At 41.9% G+C, this 25,018-nt stretch overlaps 1 protein-coding gene across 6 annotated transcripts in view; it reads left to right on the top strand.

Annotated features, from left to right (window-relative positions):
- The window catches only part of scube1 (signal peptide, CUB domain, EGF-like 1), a 124,426-nt gene that overhangs the window by 9,329 nt on the left and 90,079 nt on the right, over window positions 1-25,018 (top strand). For all 6 annotated transcript variants that reach the window (XM_085138953.1, XM_085138952.1, XM_085138954.1 and 3 more), the window contains exon 3: window positions 14,823-14,948. In XM_085138953.1, coding sequence (XP_084995079.1) covers window positions 14,823-14,948 — 126 coding nt within the window. The remainder of the gene's footprint in view (window positions 1-14,822; window positions 14,949-25,018) is intronic.

The following is a 25,018-nucleotide window of genomic DNA, read 5'->3' on the forward strand; positions in this document are numbered from 1 at the left end:
GTGTCAAGTCTGATTACTGAAGACTTCCATCTTTGCTTTTTGAAACTGGAGGTAATGGTCGTGGGGTGGATCTGACAAAATCAAACTAATAAACATCTTAGCACAATGTAAGGAGGATGTGGGGTGATGGGGGGGGGGGGGGGGGGGGCGTTATGGTGACATTAGCATTGGCATCAGGAAAGTGAAAGCAAAACATTGGGGGTTATAATGACTGCATGCAACCACAGTGTCAGTGTTTGCCCAAGTGATTTTATTAGTATGTTTTCTGTGCATAACCACCGTTTCCTAATGTTAACTCCAGTAAACAGATTGAAATATAATTGGCAACTACTGAAATGTTGCTGTGATGCAGCTTTGTTGTTGCAGAGTGACTGAGCTGTTTAACACGTCTGCTTTGCTGGTAAACACCTCTCCATTGCATTGCATTACTACAGACAGTAAGTCCAATGTAAAGAAAATTAAGCCAAATTCTGGGTTCCTGAAGTTGTTCATTAGCTGTTATAGCAGTGTGCTATGTCTGCATCAGGGAGTGCTTTCATTATCCACTTCATGTCTTGATATACTATAAGACAAAACTGAGCAAAGTCACCAGCAGCATTTTGTAACTCACACAGAAAACACTGAAGAACCTGAAACTTTAACCTGTAAGCAACGAGCTCTCATCCTGTACAGGGGCGTTTTGCCCCATTGGACGGAAGCATCATTCTCCTTTAGCTGAGTGTGAATCATATGCTACTGGCTTTACAGTAGTTTAACTCTATAATGCCCTTTGTATCATATATGATAGACCTCTATCTCATCAACATGATCAATACTTGCCATAATTTCAAAATGTTATGGACAAAACGTTTTTGCCTAAAATTAACGTTGCTAAGAAAAGTTGCCAAAAATGCCCAAAGTATCAAATGTGATATAAAACGATATAATAAATATATATAAAAAATTATAATAAATATGTCAAACACAACATGATATAGCGAAAAAATGTTTGTGGATCTTGTTGTAAGGGTGGGTTGGATCTTACAGGGGAGATTTTACACTGATGCACTCTGAACACCAAACGATGGCGTGAGATCGTAGTGAAAGAATGGTGTTTTGTTCCTGTAGCAGAGTTCAAGATGCTTGGAGAACAAATGCCGAGTTACGCTGAAGCTTTTCTGGCAGCATGTGGTAGCCCAGCATGTTTGTGTCTATAAACTTCCTGACAGTGGATCGATGTGAGGGGCCGTGGAGTTCTCCGAGCATTTGCTTGGTATGTCTCTCCTGACCGTGTGGCTCCGCGTGGCATCGTCTTTTAAAGTAAACTATCAGCTTTACTTTTCTGGACATGAGTAAGAAGCAACATGTCACATTTGCATTAGATGGTAGAGAACTTTTTTGTGATTTCTCTACCATCAAAACACCTGGATGAGGATCTGACATCTGTGCTGTGAACACATCGAGCTTGATGTGCGAACACATCGAGCTTGACCTCACGTCCAAAGTTCTTGAGAACTTTGATGTTTCTTGATAAAAAAACATCTGCAGATATTTTACTGGAAAATTCTTTAGTTTTGAGAAAGTTTGTCAAGCAATAAACAAGCGTCCAAAGAAAACAACAATGTAGACTGATTTGGTTAATTCACACCAAAACAATTGCAAAATCTTGAAGGTCTGGCCCATATTCAAGGTTGAAAGAGTTTGTATGGTCAAAAGTTCAGCTAAATATTGAAAATCAGTGTCAATACATGTAAAGAAACAACAAAGCCATAGATTATGTTGATGATGACATAACTACAACACAATTTCGAGGTTCCAGAGGGAGTTGGCTTGTGCAGCTCCATTGAGAAACCTCTCACTCTCTCTTGTGCTTTTGTCATGACTCGAGCTCTGGTGACCACGGGAGATGATCTGTGTGTCTTCGCTACATGTTGCACTAGAAATGAGCATTTCCAGCCCATATTTATCTTCACAGGGTTCAAATCCTACACACACGGATGCTCTCTTATTATCTCCTAACTTGAATTCTCCTCCCATCAGTACTGTGCCGTCACTAGAGTCATTGTCTGAAACGAGTGTGCCGACAACGCTCGCCACGGAAATGTGATATAGTGATTATGAACGTTGCCCTGTCTGTAGACTTTTCCATTAGCTGATACAGTTAGCTTGTTATGGAAAAATGTGAACTTTTATCCCTGTGCTGCAAAATGAAGAGTATGTGTGAGCTGCTCGAGCCTGCTTAACTGCACATGTGCTTGTGTGAGTGTGTGCACATGCAGAGCCGCCTCTCTCGTTTTATCACGAGGTCAAGCAAAACGTAGTAGTACTGTGCACAGGTTTCCCAAGCTGAAACTGAAAACATTCCCGGTGTTTAAAAGCAGGAGCACTGGGAATAAAAGAAACTTGGATTTCATAGTTCAGGGAAGAGAAACTCCACGAGATTAGTGAAGGTATTCCGATTCAAAAGAACCCTCCTAAAATGACAAAGATGCCTGTTGTTTCTTTGTTTTATAACATGCACATTCCTCCATCTTTTATGGAAAGGTTAGCTCCATTTCAGCGTGTGACGATCCAGGGAGTGAGTGATGGCTGCTGCAGAGCTGTGGGTTGTCTGCAAAGCCGACACTTGTCACTTACAGGCTAACTGGTTGTTCCTAGTTGCCAGGAGGTCTCTGTTGTACACGTAACAACAGCGCATATTGAGATCTTGGTAAACAATGTGCACATTTGACTATTGGAGTAAGTGACAGCTGCCTTGCATCGTTGCCTGCTGTTTCAAAGCCTACACCACCCTGTCTCATACCTTTAGGTTAAGCCTAATTCTAACCACATTCTTCTGCTCTAAGAAATAAATGCCAAAATGACACGAGGAGAAGCTTGACGCTCTCTGCGACGCGGTAATGACGAACACCCAATCTGCTTAACAAAGCCAGAGAAAGAGAGAAAAAGTGCATCTCATGGGAGGATGATGAGGGAGCAGGTGGGAGGGCATGAAGACGAAATGGCAGACAGATACTAGGCCATTGTCTGCCTGGGGTCTGCGCCTCCGTCATCAGTCAGCCGCTCTCCTCACTGGCTACCTACAGACACACATAGATGATATAACTCAGCTCACACACTCACAGAAATCCATCCCACCCATCGCTGAGTGTGTTGCTGCACCTCCTGCTCTCGCTTGTCTGTCTTTCTGACACTTCCTTGCACACTCTGAGTGGAGCAGGTCAGATTCACCAAGGCTCCAGTTTTATATATAGATAACGAGGCCTTAAGGCAACACCTACAGCCTGCTTCTTGGCAATTAGTAATGCCACTCAGAAAAAGTGCAGAAGGAGGAAGAAATTCCACACAGACTGTTACCGGCCTTCAGTCCATCTCACTCTATACAGAGTTGAAAGCCCCGATGACATAAGCGGTCTTGACTTGGCAACCACACAGCTGCTTTGTGGCTCTGTATCCAACCACAGTCTCAGCCTGAGCGATAGACTGTGACAAAGTACAAACTTTATGTTTCATTTTCCGTCACCCAGACTCATAGATAAGCTCGCATTCATTTTGGGGGATAAAAACCTAAATCAGTATGAAGCGGTAAAGACTTTAGTTGGTTTTAGAGTAGTTGTCAATCAGATGTCCACTAAATACATCCTCCATATCAGCGGTCCCCAACCCCCGGGCCTCGGACCGGTCCGTGAGTCGTTTGGTACCGGGCCGCGAGAGTTGAGGCTCAGGTGTGAAATGTGAGCCCGTTCTCACTCCCGAGGCGTAACATGCCGACGTTTTGTCACGTCCCGCGGCGTTCCTGAGGAACGCAAAAGGAGGCCTTCGGCGTTCTTATGGTACGCGGCGGGTTATGGCCAAAATCCAGTGCAATGACGCTCCCGCGGTAATAGACGTTCCAGCCCTGTATTCCAGCCCTAAACCTAACCTTATCCCTAGCCCTAACCATAACCTTTTTCCTGACCTTAACCAAGACTTTAATTATGTTAAATAGCGTGTTTCTAAGCGATTTGAAGAAAAAGAGCGAACATGTGTAGATAGAGTCCATACGGTTCTCATATTTCCTCATTTTTCCGAGGTCGTCATTTAGGAACGTGGTGGGTAGCCGAAAACGTAATATGTTGACGATTTGTCACCTAGCCTAAAATGTTACGCTTTGGGAGTGAGAACGTGTTGGAAATGTATGGTTTTCAGGGTTTTTATCGGTTTTCAGCGTTATTTTGTTATCGTTTTTATCGTTTACTCGGTTTTCCTGGGTCTTTTCACGTGTGTTATGAATAAATCTTCTTTTTTTTCGGTACCGGTACTAGTTTTATTTTGTTGTATTTATCCACGACACCTTAAAGCCCGGTCCGTGAAAATATTGTCATGTATAAACCGGTCTGTGGCGCAAAAAAGGTTGGAGACCACTGCTCCATATGATATGGTAACTGTTTGGGATGTCGCAGTTTACTACATTATTGCTCGCTATACTGTTGTAATACATTCATTTCTTTGTTTTTGGTCCTCACCTGGGAAGTAGAAGTCTAAAAGAAGATTCAGACTTACAATAAGCAAGCTGTGATAAAACACGTGACACTAACCATAAGTTTGCATATATCATGCTGACTTATCTGCCAGCTACTTGCAAACAAACAATGGAACTGTGTGACGCTAACGGTGACTCTTTAAAGTAAAAGTTGTGCCTTTGAAATGTGTGTTTTGTGTTACACAACTTTTACTTGGAAGTCAAATGTTTACTTTGAAGATGAAAATGCTCTCACATGTTGTGTGAGGTTGTGAAGAGTCTCTACAACTTGGAGAGTAAATTGTGTTTGTAGAGAAGTGACTGCAGCAGTCTGTGAGGGACCAAAACAATCACATGAGGTTTTTGGGGGCAGCACTCTCGTTGCTGATTTGCTGATTCCCCCAGGCGACAGCCAGACACCACATTATACATTTTCCTCTAGCCATCGGAGGTTGTCAGGCACTAGGCTTGTGTGACCGCGGTTGTGGGTCTGTGTGGCTTCCACTAATGACTGTCTTCACACGCTTGTTGCTAACTGTAATGTTTGTTTTGGGCCTGGTGGTAAATCCCCTTAAAGTTGTTTTGTTGGTCTGGTTGTGGCCAGCTGTTATTGACATTTGTTGCCGTATTAGAAGATGTGGAAAATTCCGACACCAGGAGAAACGCCTGTCTTCTGATGAATCCGAGCTATTTTAGGAACAAGCTGGGCTCACACAGTACTTATGTAAGTAACACAAAGTGCCTACAGAAGTGTGGTATACATAATCCAGCTGGTTTTAATATGATGTCTGAAGAATGCACAGTTACAATAAAAGCACAGGTAAACTTAAGGGTTACTATTCTGTAAGCAGTGGTAGTGAGAGCTTCTTTATTTATTTATTTTTTCTGGTCCTAAACCTAAAAAAAGATTGGCCTGATAGCAGAGAGCTTTGTCTAACATCCTACTGTTGGAAAGTCCAGGAACCACAGCAGAGCCTGCAGTCTGAAAGTGAAGTACCCTGATGGGACCTGCTTTTGTATGAAAATAAAATAATTTAAAATGATTAATTCAACACAGAGTCAGTTAAAAGAAGCTTATGTGGTCACTCCTGTTAAGTTAAGCTCCTTCTGCCGCATTTCTGATAAACTGAAAGCTTTTCAACTGTTCTTTTATCTGAACTCAGCACTAAGTTAAAAAGTCTGGGAAATCAGACAGAAATTCTGATTAAGGCCAGGAGGATGCTAGATAAGAACTAAAACTTGTTTGTGACCTTTCTGGTTAGGGTCCACATGACAGCGAGCCAGGCTTTCAATGAGTTAGATCTTTTCCAGGGTCTTTAGTTGATTAATAGGCTGGAGTGAAAGATTGCTGCCACTCCTCCTCCTCGGCCTGGGTTTCAAGGATTCTGACTGTTTGTATGAGTCGGCGGTGTTGTCTCATTTAAACTAACGTATTTATCCTGCTGTAGCCAAGTTTCTGTAGGGCACAGTAACTGAATGTGCTGATTAATTTTTAAAGTATTTACTAAAAAGAACTGAGAGGAGAGAGACCTAATGTTTAACAGTACACATTTAATTCATTTACTCTTTGTTGTGGTTGAGACAGGGCTGGACTGGGACAAAAAACTCGACCCGGGCATTTTGACTAGAGACCGGCCCCCCAGGTATTAAAGCCATAAAGCCTTTGAATGAAAACAAACACTGTTGTGACAGTGATGTACAGTCTTGTTGGTTTATGTATGATTTCTATACATTTTACATCAGATAAAAACTTTGGTTGTAAGATTCGGACAATTATTTTTTAAAAGCATTTTAAAAGAGAATAAGAAAGTATTTCTCTGTGCCCCCCTCTCCCTGTTAATGCCCTACCTGCCCCCTGGCAACACTTTGCTAGACCCGCCCCTGCACAGTTACCAGCTGTCAGCTACTTAGAAAAGGATCCTGGTGTTATTTGTCTCTCAGAAACAGTTCATAACTTCAACTCATCCATGTCACCTAAAAGGTAAACCTGTTTCTCCATCACCTGTTCAGCTCTGATGATTCAGTAAGGACATCTCCTGGTTTCATCTTCATGTTTCCCTCTCACCACATGTCCAAACCATCATGACCAGCAGCTTTACAGCTGTGGCTCCAGCAAACATCAGCTGATACTAGAAATTAATATTAAACAAATTCTAACAACAGCTGATCAAGCTTAAACGTGCGGCTGTTGTTTAGCGCGACATCTGCTAGTTTCCTCTTTCTGGCGCAAAGTGGGCGATAAACAAACACGAGAGAAAAGCCGATCAGCTGATCATTGATCAGTTTCATGATTGAATGAGAGAGAGAGACAGTGTAACGACACAGAATAACTCCAGCTTTGTGTCTGAAGTCCGGGACAAACTGTTCCTTTTCAGCTCAATGCGAAACGCGAAATATTTTCTCTGAATATGAGACAATTTTGTTTTTTAGGGGACGGTTGGAACCTCTAATAATTAACCTTATGAATAAAATAAAGTTCAACATCAGTAACATCATAGCACCACCCAGCTGTATAAACTCCGTCATTCTACCTAGTACGCAGTACGAGTTATTGTAACTGACTGTAAAAACTCAGCACAACGAAAATAAACTCCACCTAAACTTGAAAAAAAAAAGGTAAATGGCCTGTATTTGTATAGCGCTTTATTAGTCCCCAAAGCACTTTACACATCCAGTCATCCACCCATTCACACACACATTCACACACTGGTGATGGCAGCTATGTTGTCGCCACAGCCACCCTGGGGCGCACTGACAGAGGCGAGGCTTGGTTTATATCTGACCAGATAGACTGCAGGTCATAACTTCTTACCTGAAGTTCAGTTCACCTGACACTCGGACCGGCGGCCGCCTCAGGTCTCTGCTCCTCCTGCCTTACCTTTCCCTCATCCACCTGCTGGCCTCTGTGGAAGCTCCGTGATGCCACCACCAAACAACTGAGTTATTTTTACACATCGGCCAGCATCTGGCCAATCCGCCACCTTTCATTGTTTATACTGTCATAAAAAAAAAAAAAAAAAAATCATCGGCCCATAAAAATGAAAAATCACCATCGGCCCACCGGGCAAATGTCCGGTGGGCCGATGGCCAGTCCAGCTATGGGATGAGAGTGTTACATCCTTCTTTTTTTATGGTTAATTCTTTTTATTTTGTTATTTTAAATTTCTTGCTGTTTGTATTTTTTATTTTGATGGTGTGGGGATTGGAGTTTGAGGGAACCACAGGACGAGAGAAACTGCAGAGACGTGTGTAAAACTGCAACTGTTACTTTGTATGCCACAGTGATGGATACACCAATAAGATTGTCTTTTATGTGCTATTGTTCCCTCTATTTAGGACATTTGAAGCTGTGCAGTGCTGTGAAATTAAAATGTCAATGAAACCTAAAGTAGTGAATGTGTTTTGAAAATGTAGGGAGGAGAACCCACAGACTGGGGTGGCTATAGCTCAGGAGCTAAACAGGGCATTACAAGGTTACTGATGTTTGGTATGGACACTGGAGCAGCCAGTCTGCATACCAAATATCTTTGGGCATGATACTAATCCCAAGTTGCTCGGGCAATATACTCCCACGCATCCACCTGAGTGTTAGATAGCAAACGAGGCAAGTTGTGTAAGCGCTTTAAGTGCTCAGAGTAGAAGAGCACTATATAACAACGTGTCCATTTATACATGTTTGTGTTAAAATGTAGGAAGTAAAAATAAAAAGTTATCAGAAAAATACATTCTGAAGTAAAGTACAGTAACCTCTGATTTACCTATTTATTAATTCCTGCCATAAAATAGCATTAGTATTCAGTAAACAGAGCATGTAATTATTCAACTTAGAATCCAGACACGAGAAACCTTCAGAAGCCAGTATCCTACCTGAAAGGAAAGCTGCATCCTTTCTCATTTACTCCCTGTGCCCTTCAGAATATAATTCCAATGTGGGAGTGGGGGTGTAGGTCCATCAGCAAAGGCGCCTAATTCACTTGATGAGACGTGGAGCATAAACATTTCTCTAGTAATTAGAAAATGCGTGCATGTGAGCGGAAGCAGCAGCCACTGAGTCAGTGTTGGGGCACTGCTGTCAGATGTCAGCAACAGCTCAGGGGCAGGAAGTGGCACTATTTGAGGCAAGATCCAGTGAAATGCCTTCCTCCTCCTCCTACACAGCTCCCCACCTCCCTCTAATCTCCCTGTCAAACAAACATATGAGCACTTAATGCTTACGCAATAAGCAGAAGTTCAGAAAAGTTGCCACGAATTATTTGAATTGTGTGGACTGTTATGCATCCATTGTTTCAAATAGTTTGTTCCAGGAAAACATGAGCTCGTCTCTTTGATGCTTCTTTGTTGAATGTGGAAAACTGAAAGGAGCTTGTTTTGAACATATGATTCAGTTGTGTAACTGACAAATGGACTGGCACTTACATCCCACCTTTGAGTGCCAACTGAGCACTCAGAGCTCTCTGCTGCAAGTCTCGTTCACTCAATCACACACAATCATACAGTGCTTATCTGTGCCTAAGTGCTTTCTAACAGCTGTACACACACTCAAATCCAAGTTCTGTGCCCAAGGATGCTTCAACCGAAGGAGTCCGGGACTGATCCACCTCCTAATTGGCTGATAATCTGCTCTTCCACCTGAGCCACAGCTGCCCACAGGGAGCAAAAAGTGTCACAAAAGCGACTGTGGCTTGACTTTTGTTTACTAGCACACTTTTCTATTATTGCTACTAGCTAGCATTTCTTCATACTGTCTCAGTATGTGTGTTTATTCTATGAACTGTACCACTGCCTCTTGTAGCTTGATTATTACCACGATGACAAGCATGGTTCAGCACTAACTCAAACTACACTAATGTGTATATATGATTTTATATTATAGACCAGTTTAAGCATCTTGGTGAAACAGAAAATGACGTTACAGAAGGAAGTGTTTAGGAATCACAGCACACTACAAAGTGGCTCACCACAGGTCAGACTCTAACCTGGGCCTACTGCTGTGCAGCCATACAGCATATGGTCACCTGCTCACCCACTGAGCTAAACCAGCATCCCTGACCGCGTGCAGTCACAGGTGGCCGAGTGCTGACTGCAGCGTTCCAAGCCTCCTCGGCATTAGCATGGGTTTCTGTGGCTAAGCAAAACAATAAAATAAAAGTATAATATACCTGCTAGTTTGGTAAAACAGTTTCTTTGTTTTTTGACTGATGTTCATGGAAAAGCATTTTTTGTGAGACTCTAAATGTGTCAAGACTGTCAAGTTCTGAATTTTTATTGTAAATAGCTGTGCTGGTTTTTCTAAAATGTGCCTCTGCCCCCCATACGATGATAAAGAAAAAGACTAAACAGTAAAAAGTGAACTTTAACATACATCAGAGAGTACTGAGGAGTTCCTGAGCATCATGGACTTTTTGCTCAGCATGTATCTGGGGGTAGTGATGTTGCCAGTCATACTTTGGACTCTGTCTTCACTCGTGGTGTTGACCGTGTGAAGATAAGTGAAGTTGTTCTCAGTGACCATAAGTCAGTCTCCTTTAATGTTTCCTGTAACTCAGAGTCTTTTTCTGAAGTTTATCTTTAGCGCCGCCACTTTATCGATAACTGTGTTTTCTTCTCTTTTCAATTTTACCACTTTTTTTGATAACGTCGAGCTCCTTGTTAACTTCTTACAAACTATCCAGCTGTCAGCTCCCACTCACTCTGGCTAAATAATCAAACTCACGGCCTTCACTCCTATAATGATGCATGAAAGAGGCTAGATACTTTTATTTCCACAATCGCATAAATTGTCATAAGAATAATCCAAGGATTTATATGATACTATCAAAGGTGTAACATGCTGTGTTAGATGCTGATGATGCTTTTAACACATTTCTCAATCAGTTTGTAAATAAGGTGATGGACTTCCATCCATCCATTCGCTTCCGCTTATCCTTTCCAGGGTAGCGGGGGGCGCTGGAGCCTATCCCAGGTGTCATAGGCCGAGAGGTGGGTACACCCTGGACAGGTTGCCAGTCTGTCGCAGGGCCAAGGTGATGGACTTGAAATCTAAAGTGAAACCTTTATCGTGCTCCTTAGACATATTAACCGTCTGTCCTGTCTGGGACTCGCACCAGCTTTGGTCCTACAGTTGACCTCAGTGCATCCTTTGATGTCTTATTTTCTTCTTACATGCTTCCTTTAGCATTCTTCAATCTTTTAATGGCATTCCTTATCATTTTAATGCCGATGATATTCAGCTGCATATGTCTCGTGTCTATGGCCACTGCTTGACTCAGGTTACTAAAGAAACCCAACAATTACCTTTTTTTAAAATACCAACGAGACTGAGATTATTGCTCCTCCTGAGTGACAGTCGGGCTCTTGCGTCTTTTTGCAAGACTGCTAAGTCCTGCATTTGAAATCTTGTTATATAAATCCTGTCTTCCTTCTCTCACCCCAACCAATCGCAGCAGATGGCCCCGCCCCTCCCTGAGCCTGGTTCTGCTGGAGGTTTCTTCCTGTTAAAAGGGAGTTTTTCCTTCCCACTGTCACCAAAGTGCTGCTCATAGGGGGTCATATGATTGCTGGGGTTTTCTCTGTGTGTATTATTGTAGGGTCTACATTACAATATAAAGCACCTTGAAAAGGCTGTTGTTGTGATTTGGTGCTGTATAAATAAAACTAAATTGAATTGAATTAAATATTTGATTCTTCTCTGCACTTCGACTCACACGTCGTTGTCTCTTAATTAGAGCACTAGGCTCAGGATTATCTCAGCTTCTTCTTCTACACTGCTGCTGCTTCTTCATTCACAGGCTCAGACTTTGTTAGTTGTTCCCTGTACGAGACTAAAGAGCACAGGGAACAGATCCCTTCTGTCTGCAACACCAAGGCTGTGGAACATTTTACATTTTGCTGACTCTGTAGATTCTTTAAAAAAAATAGCTGAAAAGTTAATTGTTGAAACAAGCTTAGTGTTGAAAATGTTTATTTATTTATTATTTATGCATTTTAAAACTTCCTGTTTATAATATGATGTCTTATTGTATCTTTTTATTGGCTATTATGGCGCTTGATGCTGTTACTTATTTTACCCACTTGTGTACACTGCTTTGAGAGTCCCGGGCTCCCCCACACCTGTCAGCACAGCATTATCAACAGCATCTGTAGTTGACTCAAGCTATAATGGTAAGCTAGCATTGTGCATGATGTTCTGCATTATTTGCATCTATTTAACTAGATTGGAAACATAAACTCAACCTTAATTATCAACAAGAGTGAATCAGAAACGATTGCAGCTCCTGCTCCCACTTCACTTTGTGCCCATCAGATATTGCATACTGCGCTTTTAAAAGCCCATAAAGACGTGTATTCAAATATGGCCATCTTAACATAATCCACGATACAGACTCGGTCCGGCTGTTTGAAACAGTACAGACACCAATTAATCACCCACAGCTTTTCACTCACACGCAGCGCTGAGGCTGTTTCTGCCTATATGCGACGTTAGTCGTAGCCCTTACCTTCCCCTTTGTCTGTGACCGATGAAAAGCAGACAACAAAGGAGGTGCCACATCGTGTTGAACCACACCATCTGAGCTGGCAGCACAGCAAAGTGTCCAAACAACCTTTCCCCAAACAGACGCCCATTCAAGCTCAGCGTAATTAGTTGCAAATGCCTTTTAGGATGAGCCAGTGATGGCTGTGAGGAGCTTGTATACACAAAGCTCGTGCTCTTTAAATGAGGGATTTTTTCCCCATTTTTTGTTACATTTTCTTTCATTTTAAAATGAAGTCAATCTGTTGGTGCTCACGTGTAGCTCAATTAAAGTACTTTGGTCACTTTAAAGTTTTTAAACAGCGCTCTGGTTACCTTTTCATACAACAGGATTGAATGTTAGGCAATGATATTAATGTTCTCATATAATCACAATCACATTGGAGCGGTCCATGACCTCCACACAATATGGGCTTGTTTTGTCAGAGATCAAACAAAGCGAATGAAAATGCCCTTGTGTGTGTTAGTCTGCATAATTGTCTTCCGGTAAACATGTCTGTGATGCTTCATGGTGGAGATCATGGCAGTCATGATTGTTTTCAAACCATTAAGTAAAACCTCTCTGATGAGGATCCTTTATGTTTACGTCTGTCTGACTCTTCAAAGTCATTGCTTGAGCCAACATCACAACATCACAACATCACTCTTGTGAAAGGAAGTGAATGGCTGAGGGTTTCTTTCTTTTACTTGTGAAAATGCACATGCACAGCATTTCCTGCATGCAGCATAAATGTGGACGTTTTTAGGTGCATCTCTCTGATTTACTGTAATGTGTCGTGTTGCCGGTTCCATGTCACTGCATGTCAACTATTACTGTGTGCTGTTGCTGACTGCACTCATATCCGAGTCTCTGGAGATCTGTTTTAGCCACGGATGTAAAGGACTAAAGGGTCTAGTATGTCTCTTACTCCTCATCTGTGGAAAACAGGAGATAACAAATACTGCGTCACTCACAGCTCACAGAGTTCTAGCTCAGAGTTGCACAAAACTCTTTTCATTGAGTCATCAGGCCATTGGGCAAGGTGCACAGATCAGGTTCTTTCCAGTGAATTTACTCTTAAATTGTTTTCATGTAAACAACCTGTCAGATGAACTGTAGGCAGATAGACGGGCAGATAATACAGCAGATGTGTGGAGCAGAGCAAAACGAGACGAGATAAAAAGGGAGAGAGTTTGGGACACAGGAAGCCAGGAAAGAAGAATGAAAGGCTGCACATGACTTTGACTTGATCCAGGTGCCATCCTACTTGGCTCAAGGAAGAGAAGGTGCACAACATCAGCCTGAATCAGAGTGCACGTATACCTGTGCTGTATCAGCCGTCGCACAGACAGAGCAGGAGGACCTGGGCTTAGGTCTTCCTGCACGGCAGATCTCCTGCTGTTCACACGGAGGGGGAGGACTGTTTGTTTAAGTGGCTCTGCATGGCAACCACTTGCAAGCTGCTCCGATGAAAACCTCTGCTGGCTCAGCATGGAGGTGGGTGGTTATCCCCAGATGAATAAACACTCACTGACATCCCCCAACCAACTACTCCCTTCCTGAGCTGTACTGTGATGTTTCAGGGGTTGCTCTCGAAGGATGGCACTAATCAGGGTTGATGGATTTCCTTCTACCTAAGAAACCAGCAGGAACAGACTTTTAACAATTCAATTCAATTCAATTCAATTCAATTTTATTTATATAGCGCCAAATCACAACAAAAGTCGCCTCAAGGCGCTTCATAGATACAGAGAAAAACCCAACAATCATATGACCCCCTATGAACAAGCACTTTGGCGACAGTGGGAAGGAAAAACTCCCTTTTAACAGGAAGAAACCTCCAGCAGAACCAGGCTCAGGGAGGGGCGGGGCCATCTGCTGCGACCGGTTGGGGTGAGAGAAGGAAGACAGGATAAAGACATGCTGTGGAAGAGAGTCAGAGGTTAATAACAGATATGATTCAATACAGAGAGGTCTGTTTATACATAGTGAGTGAGAAAGGTGACTGGAAAGGAAAAACTCAATGCATCATGGGAATCCCCGGCAGCCTACGTCTATTGCAGCATAACTAAGGGAGGAGGGAGGTTTTTTTCCCAATATGGTGACGTGTGTGTCGTTTTAATCACTGTATCAAACAACAGACGTTAGAGTGCCTCTCTAATGTGTGTTTGCTGTCATTGTCTGTTGTTTTGGTGTCTTTACTCTCATTTGTTTCTGTGCCGAGACAATTTTACTCAAGCTGAACACTTGATATGTCACGCCAAGGAAATCCACTCAGGGCAGTGATGGTGAAATTGTAAAGGCACTCAGAAGCATCTCTTCATATTCCTATGCATAGCACCTTTAACATATTTACATACAATACTGTTACCTGTAACTTTATTTAGCATCTGTGACCGATGCACAGACTCGATTCAGTCTTCAGGTTTCAAGGGTTCCAGTTTTATCCAGACTGTGTGAAGAGGTGTGGCAGCGAGAGCCCACTCACAAAGCTTATTAGATTTACACAGAGTGCATTGAGGGATTGATCAGAGCTACCAAATGGAAAGCAAATTTGAAACTTGACTCACAGTGCTAATAAAAATACCCTCTGCATTCCCCTCAAACAGCAATATTTAGTTCTTTAAAGTGGTCATTTTCATGTTTACTTTTACAGTATATAGAAAAATGCAGTTTCGGCTGGTTTATTCTCAATTGACTTCAGTTAAGAGTGACTGCCTACACCGCTGAAGCTGGGCTTTAATGACTCAACTGCTCAGTCAGCTCTGTAATTCCTTTGACATCATTTAGGCCGGCATGATTGCTAACCTTTGCCCTCTGGTCTTCATCAGACATGGACGAATGTGAGAACGACTACAATGGGGGCTGTGTCCACGAATGCATCAACATACCAGGCAACTACAGGTGCATGTGCTACGATGGATTCATGCTGGCCCACGATGGACACAACTGTCTGGGTAAGTCCGCTCAATTTTTCAATGCATTATTCCCCTTCATCTCTTATAACAGGATACAAGCCTCAATGACGTTTGTGGTGTTTTTCAAAATAATTAAGCTTTGTTCAAAATGAGAACATCTTGAGTATTTTGTATGTGTCTGCATACTGCATGCACATTTAGTGATGATGGGTAATCTATATATGTGTGTGTGTACATGTTTAGACATAGACATTAGGTTCAGACATTCCTCTCTGGTGGTTAGCGTTTGGGTAAGCGGCTATGTCAATGAGATGTCCCCACTAAGATATAAAAACGAGTATGTGTGTGTGTGTACTTTTGTCCTTGTACCTATTAAACTGGTCTGGCTCCGGATGCCTCGCTCGCATAGTCGCTCTGTCATCAGCTGGAGGGTTTCCATGATTTGTGCTGTTTTATGCTCTTTTCTGTGTACTGCAGGGAGGGTTGAAGAGTTCTCCTGCAGATATCTGGCTGCGCTTTAGTACTGACAGATCAGACCATTTAGGCCTCTGTTATCCAGTCAGCTAGACTTCTGTGTTTTTTTCTCCTGCCCCGTGTAACATGCAGGACTGCGTGGATGTGCTCAAACACACTTTATCTCATCGGTCCTGTGCTGCTGACTGACGACCACAAAGTAACGTCAGAAACATAAGAACAGTCGTTCCAGATGCTCGTGTGTCTTTGCTGGGATGTGTTTGGCATTTGAAAGTGTTGTAACTCATTCTTTAAACTTTTAGAGAGACTAGGTGAGAGATTGATTGCTAAGGCAGCAGCTGCCAGCGGAGACTAGCTGCTGAATTGTGGATTCACCTCACAGGAATGACTTTCAGACAGCTGACATAGAGCAGAGTTTGAGCTAAAGTTGAAGGTTTGCCATTAGAATTTAATTTCATGCACAAACATGGTCAAAGGCATTATTAACTACACTGTCTATTGAGCTACGTTCTTAACATTGACTGCACTACCAAACACATGACACACTTTTTTTCTATTAATAACTCCCTGCTAAATATTTTAAATGTAAGGGATTAGTTTAGTTCTTCTCCTTTTTTATTAAAGAGAGGAAAGTTGATCAGTTTTCAGAAACTAAGAACAAAACAGGCTTATGACGAAAGGTTGATGCTTCAGTTGACTTCCTGGTTTGTTTTGTAGTGTTTGTGATCACCCACATCTACCATATGTCTGTAAGTTACTCTATACTCACTGTGTGTCTGTCTCTGATGACCAGCTCGATCAATTGTAAATATTAAATGTTTATGCAGTTAAATGCAGTACTTTCATTCAACTAACTGATTTCCCGGACAGTGCTGGTGCAGCCTGCATTTGTTCACCTTGTCTGTTTGAAACAGGACTTCCCCTCTCCATCATCATCAGGCTTCCTTGCTAACACGCTAAAGCATAGGCGTCAAACTCTGGCCCGCGGGCCAAATTTGGCCACCGCCTAATTACATTTGGCCCACAAAGCCATACCAAATTACTATCAGAGCTGGCCTACTGGTATTATACAGCTAATGTATATATTGTTTAGTATTAAGCTTTGCTTGTTCCATATTCAGTTTTCCAGCAAAACTTGTTTGAGTCCATAAGAAAAGATTCATTCTTAAATCTGGAGGAAGTTTTTTTTCAGTAAATATTAATGTTAGCCCACGACTTTGTTCCAGTTTTGAATTTTGGCCCACTGTGTATTTGAGTTTGACACCCCTGCGCTAAAGGGAACGATTAAAGGTTTCTTCACACTACAGAACTTTAAACCTTTCCAAGTTTTCATTGTTTTTCTCCCCTCATTGTCTTGTTATTTAACACTAAGAGGGCGCGCTGTGCTTGCACGAGCTATTCTGGCCTTTTAATTCATTGTAAGTCAGCATCTAGTGGTCATTAAAGGAACTGCATTTCAATCGATTCTCACGAGTTTCTTCGGGTTTCAGACTTGAACTCTTTCGAAATGTGTTAAATGTGACTGGGCTGAGAGAGACATAATGGCAGCAGCTATAAAAATGTAACCCTGCTTGTTAAAGAGATTTTCCCTGAGAACTTGCCAGTTTTACATGTGGAGCAGTGGGTTGGTGGGAAGCTGTCACCATAATTATGTGTTGCTGTGTTTTGTGTTGTTTATTTTCTGCTGGCTTGTCATCCTGTGCCGCTAGCTTGGTTAGCCGTTGCGTGGTCCTTAAAAAGGGGGCATGTGGTTCGTGGCATTTCACCGCACGTGTTTGTGCCCCTAATTCAAGTGATACCAACTGACTGCTGTGGGAACTGTCATCGGTCGCTCTTTGCAGCCCAGTGACAGGAAATCAGTGCGAGACTTGTTTTATTAGATGGTGGCTGAAATTGGCTGTTATGAACTGCTGCTAATTAAAACCAGGTTACTGAGTTCAAACGAGGCAGTAAAGTGTGAAATCAGATGCAAGATGCGTGTGATCACAGTCAGACCGCTACCAGCTACTTGTTTGCCTTTCCTAATTCCTGCATTCCTGCCCTTTTTCTCTGTATTTTGGCATTTGTCATTCAGTTCTCTGTTCTTGTTGATTAGCCATTTTTCCCTCTTTTTATTCTCCTGTTCATAAATATTCCATGCCTTTATTTTGAAAGGATGTCCTCTGATGGTGACCAGTATCTCTGCCTCACAGTTTTTCTTTACCTCCATCTTTTGGCCCAGTGCTTCCTCTGTTGATCTGTGACATGCTCTTTTTATCCTCCCATCTTTCTCTGTCATGTTTTTAGCATGTTTCTAAATCTTTGTCTTATTACACAGCAGCTACAAATGCTAACAGCTATAAGTATACCTGAATACATGCCTTTATTTAAAGGCATGTATTCAGGTTTTTTCTTTTGTATATTTGTACATTTGATATTTCTGAACACTGTTCATATGTGCTGTAGAACGGTGCACCTCAGCCATGTCTGCACTGAGTAGGAGATCTCTGTATCTCTGTGTCTCTGTGTGTCGTTGTACACATGTATAGTGACAATAAAAGGCATTTAGGTATAAATCTGTAGAGAGAGAGTTTGTTAATTGTTTACTCATCTACTCCCTCATGTTGCCACCTGTTACAGCTAAAAGGAGGATAAGGAAATGTTCTTCTGTTCGCTGAAGAAGCAAATATAGCATTACTACACAAACACTGTTCAAACTAAAAGTCATATTTTCAAAATGCAGACCCATTTTCACGTGACGCTGTTCCACATCTTTAGCAAAGAGAATACAACTGAGACAGACAAACAGAAATATTCAGCGCGTCCCATCATTCACCAGGACAATAGCAATCCCAAACAAATGACCCCAAAGGTGTGTAATGACAGTATTTGTCTCCCTGCCAGATGCGTACAAAGTGAAAATAAATTAGGGAACTACTGCGGCACCCTGAAGTGGCTCAGCGGGGGACGTGATCGATGGTAAAGGTTTGTTGTTTTTAAATGGAGAAACCAAAGAAACCAGTCACGCCCATGAAAATGTTTCTCTGAATTGGAACATTTTCGACCGTTGGGGTTGAATGTATGTAGAGGCAAGACCTTCAGAAATGTGAAGGTTGCAGTGAAGTTTATTTTTAGTGCAGCGTTATGTCCTTTGTGGTGATGTCACCTTTGCTACACAGAATATAAAAATGTCAAATGGATTTCCTGATCTACAGTTTGTGCACCTTTCCAATGATCTGTCATTTGTAATGCGATTACAGTAAATTAAGTGTATAACTTACTATAAAATTGTTCTTTTATGTCTTAATTGTTTCTATAAATGGTTTGCTCATTAAAAAACAATTTAACAGTAAATGGTATCTACTGGTCTGGTACTGGTATATTTATAGAATTAGACGCGTCTTCAGCAATTAAACATGAAACAGAAAATAATTTACTAAATTTGCTAAAGATAAAACGATGTTGTTTTGGGCTGCTGCCATTTATTTTACCCACCTGGTGGTTTTGCCATTTCTGTATGACCTCTGTTGAACTTTTTAATTCCCTAAAGTTCAGCTGAAAACAAGGAATTCAAACGAGACAAATCCAGTCAGTTTGTGGGCAAAGGTGTTGGGATTACTCACGTGTTTAGTAGTAGCCCTGTGATACGTGGCTCACTCTGATCCCAGATGTTTTTGCAAATGTGGGATAATATCTCATTTGGGAATGCGGTCCTTGAATTTTCCATTTGAAAACTCTTAAAACCAAAAGGGAAGAGCATTGTTTGGCCACAGAAGATCCAGACGATTATACTTCCGATATGATGTGTGTTACATCTACATTAAGCCCACTTTGAGAAGATATATGACACTGCAGTTTACGTTCCTGTGTATTGACTCATGGAGACTCTCTGATGCTTCGTGTTTACTGTCGTCGCTAGCTAAAGAGATAAATAGCGCCCTGTGATGCATGGTAACCCTATAAACAGAGCTTTCGGAGAGTGACGTGTTGGCCTGACATCAAACCGCAGTTTAAGCCGAGCTCTTGTTCTTCGTGCTGCCCATCAACCAGAACTACAGTATTTGTTATCATGTCTCACTCTCCAGTGTCTCATTCAGCACATTTACTGAATAGAAAATGTGCTGCACACTTGTATATGAACACTGATTCATAGACAGATAGTGTCTTGGCTCTCATATTACGAGTTGTCATAACACCGTATGTCAGTGCTGTGGGTTGAATCAGCTGTGATAAGTGCAAAGATGTTGTAAATTAAAGTCATATGTCTTCCATGACTGGTGAACGAGTCGCTAACAGGCACCGCTCTGCTTTCTGACTCATTAATCATAGCTTGGCGAATAACGTCCATTCCTGCGACACACATGTCTTCAGGTCCGATCAGTTTCAGGTTCAGGTTGTGTGGTTTCGCAGCAGGAGAGGTTGCCGATGATCAAAGCTCACGGGGAAGTGGTAAGTTGACTGCGGTGTTTGGTCACCCTCACAGGGCAACAGAATAATATGAAAACAACATTTTTATCCAGCTGGTTTGTTTCAAAGTTCACTGTCAATTTATTTCTCATTTTTCTCACACTCTCTGGGCCTGCCTGAGGAAAACAATAACGACTCGCGGTTTTTAATGGACCCAAAGAATGACATTCAGAAACCTCAGAAACTTGTGGTGTTTTGAAGAAGCCTGGGATGACAAACGGCACTTTGAAAAAGTGAGCCAAGAAAAAAGAAAGAGGGCAAAAGACGTTTGCGAGTCTGCAGGAAGTCTCTCCATCGTCTTCCAGATGCACCGTGTCAACGAGTCGAGCTCTAATTGATTTAAGATTGCTTAATTTTGCTGTGATTAAAGAGTGATCCTGTTCAGCTCCTTTCTTCTTTTGATTTTGACTTTATTTATTTGGCTTTGGCTTAGACGCAGCTGGCCTCAATGTGTCGATGGTTCGGTGCCCTCGGTGAATGTCTGGCGCTCTCGCTTCAGTTTATTTTTGTTCCGACAAGTTCTTTTTATTTCGTGTGGAGATCTGAGAGGTGACTGCACAGTGGGGCAGTCATCAGAGACAGTGTGTCACAGAGCAGTCCAACAAAGGAGGGGTCAAGCTGAAACTTAACAAACTTGCATGCAACGTCCAATGTATGGAAGAGATGCTGTTGGTGGGATATCTGCACCAACAGATAAGACAGAAATGCACCACAGTAAAAAAGTACTTGTACATAGTCATTTATAAGGCTGGGTTGTGAAAGTCTTTCTGGGCATCAAAGGTTAACAGTTTAACAGTTTAACAGTGCACATATTGCCCAGCAAAAGAGAATAAAAAGACTTTGGAAGATACCCCATTGGTGAGATGAACCCATTCTCTTGCGCTTATCCTTGTCAGAGTCGCAGGGGAGCTGAAGCCTATCCCAGTGACCTGGGAACTGTCATGTTCCCGCTGCGTGCAGGCAGGGATTGGACCCAAACGCAAACTCACTGAGACACGAGGAATAAACTCAAAAGCACTGCTTTGTTGCAGGAGAACAGGGAAAACAGAGAACTAAACCAAGCTGGGAAATGACTAACTGAACCGCGAGGACACACAGGGAAACACAGCCACGAGGGGCGACGCGACACGGAACAGAGCGAGACTCTGACATAAATACACAGAAGGTAATGAGGGAAGTGGAAGCACACAGGGAACACAGCTGAGAACGATTACACTTGACAGGACGAGGAGGACACGAAACTAGAAACGCTGACACCAAAATGTGGACCTTAAACGTAACACAGGAAGTAACAGACAGCCTGGAGAGAGAGAGGGAGAGAACATGAAGAAATACACGAAGGGGAAAACACGGGACACAAGGAGTGGGAGCAAAGCACAATGACTCACATAGACGGAGACACAGAAGGCAACAACACAGGGGGAACATGCAGGCAGAGAAGATTAAACACAACAGAAGGCACAGAGAAACATGAGGGCAGGGGATCAAAACCTAGGAACCGTAGAATAAATCACAAATGAACCTGACATAATCCAAAGATCACAAAGACCCAGGACCCTGACAGGAACACCCTGGACAGGTTGCCAGCAAACCTCTGAAAGTTGCTATTTGGTTATTCAGGTTCTACAGCTCAGCTGAAAACCAGCCTATGAAAAGATAAGCAGGAAATTTCATATTAGAAACAGTAAACATCTCTCCTGTGTTCTAGTAGAACCCTGTATTATTTTATCCTCTTAAAATGCTAATTTTCTATCATGTTATAGTACAGCTGAGAACTGGTGACAGAACTTTGTGTTAATAAATGGGCAAAAAAGAGCAAAGGATACTCAATGTTGGCAGTTCACTGAGTACAGTGGTGTGTACTCTCTTTGCTCTAGCAACAAGAGAAAGAGAAGTAGGAGGCTCCAGTTGAAAACTAACTAGAGGACAAGACCTGGTAAAACAGCAACGCTGATCATTTTATTACAGATGAAAGAATTTAGACAGTTTTTAACTCTCAGTGATGCTGCAGTGTTCGTTTGACTTTGGGACCTGAAGTAGATGGAGTTTAGGACCCAGATTACTCCGCGAGGCTCCTGACTACAGCAGCCGTAAAGCTCGTAGCTACCAAAGTCGTACTAAAACATTTTCTTGCAGATTTCTGAGCGCCGTGTAGCACATGAAATCAGTTTGAGGTCAGTGAGCACAATCAGAATTCATACATAAGGCGCACTGTTGATTTTTGAGAAAATTAAAGGATTTTAAGTGCGCCTTGTAGCGCGGAAAATGTGGTAATACAATCTTCTAACAGACAAGTGAACACAAACATGTGAATCATATGCATTAACAGATTGTTAGAAAAGCGACATTAAAAACAGCGAAAAAGACCAAAGAGCTATTCTCTCGTGACCTTAAATGGGACTTAACCACCTTAATGCATGAGTCATTAGCTTGTAGAACCACCGTTAGTAGCAGTAACTTGAAGCTTCTCACACCATTGCCGGGGACTTTCAGACCACTGTTCTTTACAATGTTGCTTCAGTTCATTGAGTATGTAGGAATTCTTTCATGCAAAGCCTTGATTCTTGTAGATTCGATGCGGATGGCATGCCTGGGATTATTGTCATGTTTTTTGGCCCAGCTTTAGCTGGCTTCACATTAAGAATACTTTGGTATACAAAAGGTTTCAGTAACGGGATTGTGCCAATGTCCCGTTCTTCAAATCAAGGCAAAATCATCCTCATTGTGCTTGACTGTTGGTTTGAGGTGTCTTGGTTAATATGTGCTTTGCTTTTGCCCGACTGATATAGGAAGACTGATGCCAATAAATTCAAACTTTAAAAGCCAATATTCTAAATCAGAATACTGATTGATTTAGATATGCACAACATGAACAAATTTTTCTAACGGTTATTATGTGTAGGTATTTATTTACTTGTTTACGCTTTGCCTGACTGATGAGCAGGTTGTTACGTTTGTAGCATTCCACACGTGTTACCAAGAAGGAAGTTGCAGAGTGCCGTCTAGTGGACAAATAATGCAACTTAGGATGTTACAAGTTGAACGGTATTTCTCGCAATCTCTTCTTTACATTTTAAGACGTACATTATTAGCAGTTACATATATTGATGCCGATAGATGGCAAATAGATAATTTTAGGATCCACTACGTACCCGCTGGTTTTTATATTTTTAATGCTGTCTGAATGAGAGTGTACTTTCTTTTCCCCATGACTGTATCGCAACTATGAATAACAAGCTTCACCCCCCTCACCTTTCCGTGCCTTTTTCCATTTTGTTTTTCACCCCACTTGCCTTGCTTTAAGCCTTGCCTTGATTACCTTGAGGAAGCTGTTGTGATTTCGCACCATATAAATAAAATTGAATTGAATTGCCTCCCTCAGCCTCTCAGTTGATGTGAGAAGCACATTGTCACTGTGTCCAAACAAACTTTTACACGAGTTTACACAAGCGCAATCAAACAAAACAGACGAGTGCATTTTGGAACTGGCCTTTGTTCATGCAGAAATGTTGGCAGAGATCACTAAGACTTGGACACAGCTTCAGCTCTTCTTTCTCTGTCCTCACTCTCTCCCCCTCTCCAGCCTGAAAACTAAATGAACCAGTCATATTATGACAAGCATTAAACCATGAGATTTGCTTGAAATAGTGTTAGGAAGTGCAATAAAAACAAAGCTGAGGGTTCAGCGAGGACAACGTGACTTCTGTGCTATTCTTAAACTACTTTATTTACGCATTTACTGGAAGCTCATGCATTTATAAGGCCAGGACACAACGCTTGTCTAGACTCCCATTCATGCGCCATCTACAGTAGCCTACATTTGATAAAAATGCAGTGCAGTTAAGGTCAGTAGAATAAAAGTCTGAAGTCTAGTCGAGTCTATGGAGTTTAATATTTCACAGTTTAAGCTTTGTGATTGCATCGTGTGGTTTAGCACACTCAGAGAGAGATAAGCACCTGCCAAACTAGTCAAAACCACCTTGTGAGGACATTTGATGATGTTAGTGATATGATATCATTGACATCATATGATGTCATGCACACACAAACTAAACACAAAATAACCGCTCGAGTACTTTGTACTTTCTATCTGATATTTAAACACCAATGGATACATCAGAGAGCAACACGAGGTTAGGGTCTTGCCGAAGGGCATGCAGACCGGAGAAGCTAGGCACCGAACCACCACCTTTCCGATTAGTCACTGACTTACTCTACAGCCACCCCAATAATACATCTTTAGAATGACCTAATTGTGTTGTTTATGTCATTCAAGCAGTTACTACAAAGACAGAGTTCCAGTTTGCAAATGCTTTTTCGAAGCTGGAAACTATCCGGTCGTTAAGTCTGACGTCACTAGCCGTGTCTGGGCCTAAACTCCGCTGCAGGTCCATATATCAAACGATCACTATGGCATTACTGAGAGTTGAAAAACTGTCTAAAGTCTTTCATCTTTAATAAAATGATCAGTGTTCTGCTCTACCAGGTGTAACAATTGAGTTTAACATCCAGGCATCCATGAAAACGGAAGTTATGACATTTAACGGAGTTAGAAGTTAGCAGGAAGTTAGCTCGCTAGCTTCTATCTAAATACAATATAGCATGTCCTGACTGCGGGGTTTTGGAAACAAATTAAAACGTACAGCTCTGTTATCACTTCCAACATAAATGAAGACAGAAAACTAAACAGCAGTGACGTTTGTAGGGTTACTGAAGTTTGGCTAGCTGGTATATAATGATGTGCTACGTGACCGCTAGCGACACAGCTATGTTAGCATAATATAAACAGGCTAACTTTTTTTCCACTCGATAAAAGTTAACGTGAGTGTTCTCGGTGGTCAGGAACAAATGTAATCTCATGGCAGGATGCTGTAAAAGGACCAAACTTCAGCCAGGAGAACAACTGAGATAATCCATCCACAATACGAGGTTAGTCATTCATATACTGCTACATGGGCTGGGCTGTAGTTACATCCTAAGGTTTAAAAACTGAGCTTAAATAAATGATTAGCGGTAATAAAAGCTGAGGGAGGTCAACAGTGATCACTGACTGTTTTAGGAGCTTTTTGAGATTAAATAGAAGAAAATACAAAACATTAAAAATGTTAACAACACAAAAGCCATATTAAACGCAGACTACTTTAGGCCCGGAAGTAGGATTCGTCACGTCATCACTTAACGACCGGATA

This window comes from Neolamprologus multifasciatus, chromosome 17 (genome assembly GCF_963576455.1).
Source record: "Neolamprologus multifasciatus chromosome 17, fNeoMul1.2, whole genome shotgun sequence".
NCBI classification, from domain to species: domain Eukaryota; kingdom Metazoa; phylum Chordata; class Actinopteri; order Cichliformes; family Cichlidae; genus Neolamprologus; species Neolamprologus multifasciatus.